General features: G+C 39.6%; 1 protein-coding gene across 1 annotated transcript in view; it reads left to right on the top strand.

The window, feature by feature from the left end:
* The first annotated feature begins 4,765 nt into the window (after positions 1-4,765).
* LOC112077617 (SET and MYND domain-containing protein 4) overlaps positions 4,766-8,084 on the top strand; it is a 14,964-nt gene continuing 11,645 nt past the window's right edge. Inside the window, exons 1-2 of the mRNA XM_070441777.1 lie at positions 4,766-5,110; positions 6,686-6,789. Coding sequence (XP_070297878.1) covers positions 4,977-5,110; positions 6,686-6,789 — 238 coding nt within the window. The 5' untranslated portion in view covers positions 4,766-4,976. The remainder of the gene's footprint in view (positions 5,111-6,685; positions 6,790-8,084) is intronic.

Genomic DNA, 8,084 nt, shown 5'->3' with positions numbered 1-8,084 from the left:
ATGTTGTGTGGTGGTTGAAGGGTTACATTTCAGCATTTTTCTCTGTATTTCTCTGTATTTTCTATGTATTTTCTCTGTATTTCTCTGTATTTTCTCTGTTTTTCTCTGCATTTCTCTGTATATTCTCTGTATTTCTCTGCATTTTCTTTGTATTTTCTCAGTATTTCTCTGTATATTCTCTAAATTGTCTCTGTATTTTCTATGTATATTCTCTGTATATTCTCTAAATTGTCTCTGTATTTTCTATGTATATTCTCTGTATATTCTCTAAATTATCTCTGTATTTTCTATGTATAATTCTCTGTATTTTTCTGTAAAAGAGCCTTCCTGTATCTGGATTTGAACATTGAAAACAATAGTTCCACGACAGAGACTATCATATTGTTCCAATACTGTGCCATAATGCTATTGCTGTGTCTCTGTATACAGTGAGCTCCAAAAGTATTGGGACACTGAAACTTTTTGTTATTAATCGACATACATTTTTTGGTGTTTTCTGTAACAGATGTCTCTTTCCGTTCACAACTATTTGGAGGCTGGATATATGTTGTCAGTGGATGAACGTGGGCGGGTAGCCTAGTAAAGGAGCCCATTGAAGGGATAGTTTGACAGTCAGATTAAAACATCATGACTGGATGTGTTTACGCCACAATACAAGTTAAATGATACCTCTTTATGACTCGGCACAAAGAAAAGCTTTTGAATTCATATGGACACTAAATATAATTATATAATTAAGCGCCACGTGCGGCACTGCCCATTAGGCAGCCGAGGGCAGTATTATCCCGAGCTAMACTGACCAAGACRCACCTCCAACAACACATTACATTATTCTACCCAAAGACAATGATCATTTCTTTCACCCACTGGCATTGATAGCTACTTGGGTGAGCGCTGAAGCCACACCACTACAGATCTGCCATTTCATAATCGGATTACTTATTTTCACTGCGGTTTTAAAGCGTAAGATTGAGCGTATGAACTATGGGCTATTATGTATATGCTTCTAGTTTACGCTATAGGCTACATCTTGAGCGTCTCTGTCTAATTGTTCTGATGCGCAATTAAGCACTTGGCCTTTTCCGCTGCCACAGCTATTCCTTTTCAAATCTTGTCCAGTCCCAAGAAAAGCCAGACTACAAAAACTTGTTGGACACTTATTTTTGACTTATTTTCTTTAGTCTACTAACAGCTTATTTGCTTGTTGAATGTAAAATAGGTTACAGCATTAACGGRCCGGGAGTTGGAAARGAGAAACCCATATTTTCCTTTATTAAACATATCTTGTCACTGAGCTACATCCCGACAAAATAGACTTACACCATATGGGTGTCCAACTCAGTGTTTAATTTGAGCCGAACAGGATCCGTCACCTCTCCGTTTTTGGGACTGTTTTGTTACGGAACCTATTTGACCGGATCCGGTAACTCTCGTGTCATGAAAAAATAATTGTCACTTTTTTTCAATGTAAAAATATATATAATTAAAAGCGATCAATGTTTATTCGAGTTGCCTCTTGCCCCAACAAAAAAAAAGTAATGTGAAAAAGTTGATTTTCAGCCCGGGCTTAATATTCTAAGAGTTGATACCGGGCCGGCCCGGGGTTATGGTTTGCGCCACATAGTAACCTACTGTATGTGAGACCAATGGGTGGCTGTGGCCGTGGCTGTGGCCGTGGCTGTGGGAAGCGCGCCTGTATTTGTATTTACTATGGATCTCCATTAGCTCTTCCAGCAATATTAAGGCAATTACAACATTTGAAAAACATTACAATACATTCACAACAGATTTCACAACACATTAAGTGTGTGACCTCAGGCCCCTACTCTACTACCACATATCTACAACACAAAATCAATTTGTACGTGTGWGTATAGTGCATAGATTATCGTGCGTTTGCATGCATGTGTCTATGCCTATGTTTGTGTTGCTTCACAGTCCCCGCTGTTCCATAATGTATATTTGTATCTGTTTTTTAAAATCTGATTCTACTGCTGCATCAGTTACCTGATGTGGAATAGAGTTCCATGTAGTCATGGCTCTACGTAGTAACTGTGCGCCTCCCATAGTCTGTTCTGGACTTGGGGACTGTGCAGAAACCTCTGGTGGCATGTCTTGTGGGGTATGCATGGGTGTCTGACCTGTCTGACAGTAGTTCAAACAGACAGCTATCTCTCTTACATAACTAGAATGAAATGTACTTCATATGATCTCTCTCTCTCTCCGTCTCTGCTCTGATAGACATCAGCCTGCAACTCTCATCTCTCCAGCGTTGCACTTCATTTATTTCCTTATAGAATCATAGCCGTGCGAAGTGTGATGGAACTGCACCACCATTGATGAATTGAAATACATTTGCCAACGTTATATAATTACTGCTGTCTGTTCAGAAAGAAATTAAATCATCCAAAACAGCCTACTACACCACGAGAAGGCCTATAATTTAGCGACAGAGGATCAATAGCTACTTTTTTTTTGTAAATAGCCTAGCTGTGGATTGTAGCCCAATAACAAGGAACAGCCTTCAGTCGGGAACGCGCGGCAAATCTGTGAGTGAACAAACAGCATGCAGACAAAACAGGCCTTTTTGCAATTGTTTTTTATTTTTCCCCCTCCTCATTCGTTCCGGTACCTCAGAATTCCCTCACCACCTTCTTGTGTTCACTATTTATTGTTATTATTTATTTATTTATTCCCGATTTACACATTTAGTACTGGTCTTACTAATGTACCGTTCTGGACCTTTTAAACTGCCCCCAACACACGCATCCAAYATATTACTAATTTACAAAAAACATTATCAAAATGTTTCTCTCTAAACAAGTGGATTATTTATCTTAAGGCTTTCCTACTTGTATATAAAAAAAAWATATATATAACCTCCTTGGAATATATCTACAACTTTTTCTTTTTTTTCATAAAATTTGTTAAACTAATCACAAAATGGTTAAGTTGAAATATCTCCAAAAGTTGTGATGACAGAGAAAAACAATTGTTCAGCAAGAACAGTGACAGCCAGGGAAAGTGTTGGGGAAATAATCTGGTGACATCTTGTGGTCTTTATGTGAATTACGGGCAGTTACCTCCTACTACCCCCCTACTATATTTTTKAATCTTTTATTATTGTATTCTGCATTGTTGAGGAGGGCCCAGAAATATGCATTTCACTGTTAGCCTACACCTGTTGTTTACRAAGCATGTGACAATTACAATTGGATTTGATTTCATCAATAGTGGAGCTTTGTTTAAATAGCCTGGAGGAAAGCACTAAAGACCTGCCATTTCATAATCTGGTTAGTTATTTTTCTTGCACTTTGACAGGTGAATATTTATCTAATGAATGTCCTAATATCTAGCTAATACTGTATTTATCTAATGAATGTCCTAATATCTAGCAAATACTGTATTTATCTAATGAATGCCCTAATATCTAGCTAATACTGTATTTATCTAATGAATGTCCTAATATCTAGCTAATACTGTATTTATCTAATGAATGTCCTAATATCTAGCWAATACTGTATTTATCTAATGAATGYCCTAATATCTAGCTAATACTGTATTTATCTAATGAATGTCCTAATATCTAGCTAATACTGTATTTATCTAATGAATGTCCTAATATCTAGCAAATACTGTATTTATCTAATGAATGHCCTAATATCTAGCTAATACTGTATTTATCTAATGAATATCCTAATATCTAGCTAACGCTGTATTTATCTAATGAATGTCCTAATATCTAGCACATACAGTATTTATCTTCTTACTTCTGCTTCACATCACTAGTCTCTCTTCCAGCTGTCCCGTTCCCAACAGGCTATAGGGTAAGCAAGCCTCTCAGCAATATTCCTCAAGCCTCTCCCAAATAGGCCATTCCTCTTCTCATAAAAAAAAAATCCCTGGAAAAGCTATAGGCTACAAAATCTATAGCACATTCATTTTGATAATTGGTTTTATACTATGCCCAATGGCCTATTAGGGGGAAATAATCAGTCTTGCTCTTGCTAATTGCAGAATGTAAAACAGGCCTACAGCATAGAGAATTCATGTGTGGTGAAATTAAGACCCAACTGAGCACAGTGAAAAAGAAGATCGAAAGAAATTGACAACCATTAGAAGACATTTTAGCAATGAGGCAATACGTTTAGGCCTRAAAGATGAGCGGGCTAAACAGTGTTAGTTGTTCAATTGTAACATTTAAATAATAGTTACTATAGTATTTTTTAAATAGGCCTAAATGTACATTGAAGTATTATTTGCAGTTGTCACTATGACAATGAACACACCCTGAATCGTCTGAACCAGAATCTGTGTGTTAGAGACGTCAGAATATGAAATCGCGCTTGAGGCAATGTAATGCATAGTTCGAACATATCTTTAGTGTTCAACATCAAGTCTCCCTCCATGTCAATGAGTAGAGTGGGCAGCAGCTACGCAATTTAAAACAATAACAACACAGATGCGAATCAAATCAAATCAAGTTTATTTTATATAGCCCTTCGTACATCAGCTAATATCTCGAAGTGCTGTACAGAAACCCAGCCTAAAACCCCAAACAGCAAGCAATCCAGGTGTAGAAGAAATCTCCGTATCAATAATCTCAGTTAATTTCTGTTTTATGAGATTTCATTATATAACTTTGTGGCTGTGATAACTAGAGGAAACCCATTCGGATTCGTTAATGTCGCTGATTTCATGGAACTTTTGTTTGTTTTCCAGTATTGCTGTGCGTGGCGCGGCGGCGTGCAGAATCCAGGAGAGGCCTTTCAATTTCGGTGACGTCGTCACATCGCGACTTCCGGATTCTCGTTGACTGGAGTAAAAGAGAAACTGCGCGCTGATTTTGAGCCTCAACTACCAATTTACATTGAGATCTAGCAGTCTATAACCAAAATGGATACGCAGTTTCTGAAAATACCACCGAAGCGCACATGAGTTTCTCTCCAGCTACAGTGTAACGTTCGTTTCACAGAATGGACCTGCCGTGTGTCGAGTGGCAAAAGCATGTTGAACAGAAGTGGAGCCGACTCACTCTTGATGAGAAGAAATGCTTCTCGTCCCTGTTGGACATAGATGAGGTCTTTGATTTTGGCCTGTCTCAAATAATGTGAGTAGCCTATACATGCACGTCTCTCTAGCATACAGTATGTCATTGGCTAGCAAAATAACACTCTAGGCGGCATTCTACTTCCTTCCAGGCCATGGCTTGAAGGAATCCTGTTTTTGTTTCGTGAAAGGTTAGGATAATTTACACAGCAGGTTAGGATCATTTACACAGCTGGTTAGGAGAATTTACACAGCTGGTTAGGAGAATTTACACAGCTGGTTAGGAGAATTTACGCAACAGGTTAGGGGAATTTACACAGCTGGTTAGGATAATTAATGTAGCAGGTTAGGATAAATTACGCAGTGGGTTAGGATAATTAATTTAGGTAGCAGGTTAGGAGAATTAACACAGGCAGCAGGTTAGGGGAATTAATTTAGACAGCAGGTTAGGGGAATTAATTTAGGCAGCAGGTTAGGATAATTAATTTAGCTAGCAGGTTAGGAGAACTTGCGCAGCAGGTTAAGAGAATTAGGTTAAAGTTAGGAAAGGGTTGACTGCATGGTTTGATGGATCCCTTCTCGCTATGAACCTTCTCCCTAAGTGTTCAGCCATTAACATTGCCCAGGACTATCACACGTGAACTACAATCCTGTCGCTGTGTTTTTAGCTTTTAGAAACGTCAATAATCATCGTCACAATATGGCTTTTGAAATATGTGGCCCTTTAATCAGTGACAAAGAATCCTTCAAATAAAAAAAGTACACTTACTGTAGCAGCACAGGAGGCTGCTGAGGGGAGGACGGTTCATAATAATGGCTGGAATGGAGTGGCTGGAATGGAGTGGCTGGAATGGAGTGGCTGGAATGGAGTGACTCATGGAGTCTGTTTCTGACCGTTTGAGCAGACACATGCACATTTGTGGCCTGCTGGAGGTCATTTTGCAGAGCTCTGGCAGTGCTCCACCTGCTCCTCCTTGCACAAAGGCAGAGGTAGCGTCCTGCTGCTGGTTGTTGGCCTCCTCCACGTCTCCTGATGTACTGGCCTGTCTCCTGGTAGCGCCTCCATGCTGGACACTACGCTGACAGACACAGCAAACCTTCTTGCCACAGCTTCGCATTGATGTGCCATCCTGGATGAGCTGCACTACCTGAGCCTCCTGTGTGGGTTGTAGACTCCGTCTCATGCTACCACTAGAGTGAAAGCACCGCCAGCATTCAAAAGTGACCAAAACATCAGCCAGGAAGCATAGGAACTGAGAAGTGTCTGTGGTCACACCTGCAGAACCACTCCTTTATTGGAGGTGTCTTGCTAATGCCTATAATTTCCACCTTTTGTCTATTCCATTGCACAACAGCATGTGAAATTTATTGTCAATCAGTGTTGCTTCCTAAGTGGACAGTTTGATTTCACAGAAGTGTGATTGACTTGGAGTTACATTGTGTGTTTAAGTGTTCCCTTTATTTTTTGAGCAGTGTATTTATATATTTATTTATCCAAAATATTTGGGGGATTGGAAATGATGCAGACAATTACATTGATGGAAGCTACAATCTATCTGCACTATTAAAGCTGACTCCCCCTAAAATAAAAAAAAAAAAATGCTCTCTCTCCCTTCCTCTCTCCCTGTGTCTCTCTCCTCCTCCCTGTCTCCCTCTTCTCTCTGCAGGGTGTGTGTCATGCGTCTCTGAGCTCAGAGCAGCTCTCTCTGTGCTATGCCAACCGTTCTGCAGCACTATTCCACTCCACACTAACAGGGTGAGTGACACATGGTGAACATGACTACTTCTCAGTAGTGTGTCTACGTCCTGTCTTTCTCAGTAGTTTGTCTTACGTCCTGTCTTCTCAGTAGTTTGTCTTACGTCCGTCTTCTCAGTAGTTTGTCTTACGTTCAGTCTTCTCAGTAGTTTGTCTACGTCCTAGTCTTCTCAAGTAGTTTTGTCTTACGTCCAGTCTTCTCAGTAGTTTTTCTTACGTCAGCTCTTCTCAGTACGTTTGTCTTACGTCAGTCTTCTCAGTAGTTTTGTCTTACGTCCAGTCTTCTCAGTAGTTTATGTCTTACGTCCAGTCTTCTAGTAGTTTATGTCTTACGTCAGTCTTCTCAGTAGTTTGTGTCTTACATCCAGTCTTCTCAGTAGTTTATGTCTTACGTCCTAGTCTTCTCAGTATTTATGTCTTGTCTAGTCTTCTCAGTAGTTTATGTCTTACGTCCAGTCTTCTCAGTAGTGTTTGTCTTACGTCCATCCTTCTCAGTAGTTTAGTGTCTTACGTCTAGTCTTCTCAGTAGTTATGTCTTATACGTCCTGTCTTTCTCAGTAGTTTATGTCTTACGTCCCGTCTTCTCAGTAGTTTATGTCTTCCAGTCTTAGTCCTTCTCAGTAGTTTTGGTCTACATCCAGTCTTCTCAGTAGTTTATGTCTTAACGTCTAGTCTTTCCAGTAGTTTATGTCTTACGTCTAGTCTTCTCAGTAGTTTGTGTCTTACATCCAGTCTTCTCAGTATTATGTCTTACGTCCATGTCTTCTCAGTAGTTTTGTCTTACGTCCAGTCTCTCAGTAGTTTTGTCTTACGTCTAGCCTTCTCAGTAGTTTATGTCTTACGTCCTGTCTTCTCAGTAGTTTATGTCTTGCGTCCAGTCTTCTCAGTAGTTTATGTCTTACGTCTAGTCTTCTCAGTAGTTTATCTTACGTCCAGTCTTCTCAGTAGTTTATGTCTTCGTCCAGTCTTCTCAGTAGTTTGTCTTACGTCCAGTCTCTCAGTAGTTTATGTCTTCTCAGTCTTCTCAGTAGTTTTGTCTTACGTCCAGTCTTCTCAGTAGTTTTGTGTCTACGTCAGTCTTCTCAGTAGTTATGTCTTACGTCCAGTCTTCTCAGTAGTTATGTCTTGCTCCAGTCTTCTCAGTAGTTTATGTCTTACGTCCAGTCTTCTCAGTAGTTTTATGTCTTACGTCCAGTCTTCTCAGTAGTTTATGTCTTACGTCCCAGTCTTCTCAGTAGTTTATGTCTTACGTCCAAGTTTTGTCTTCTCAGTAGTTTTA

This window comes from Salvelinus sp. IW2-2015, unplaced genomic scaffold (assembly GCF_002910315.2).
Source record: "Salvelinus sp. IW2-2015 unplaced genomic scaffold, ASM291031v2 Un_scaffold4766, whole genome shotgun sequence".
NCBI classification, from domain to species: domain Eukaryota; kingdom Metazoa; phylum Chordata; class Actinopteri; order Salmoniformes; family Salmonidae; genus Salvelinus; species Salvelinus sp. IW2-2015.
This window is presented reverse-complemented; position numbering and strand designations above follow the sequence as displayed.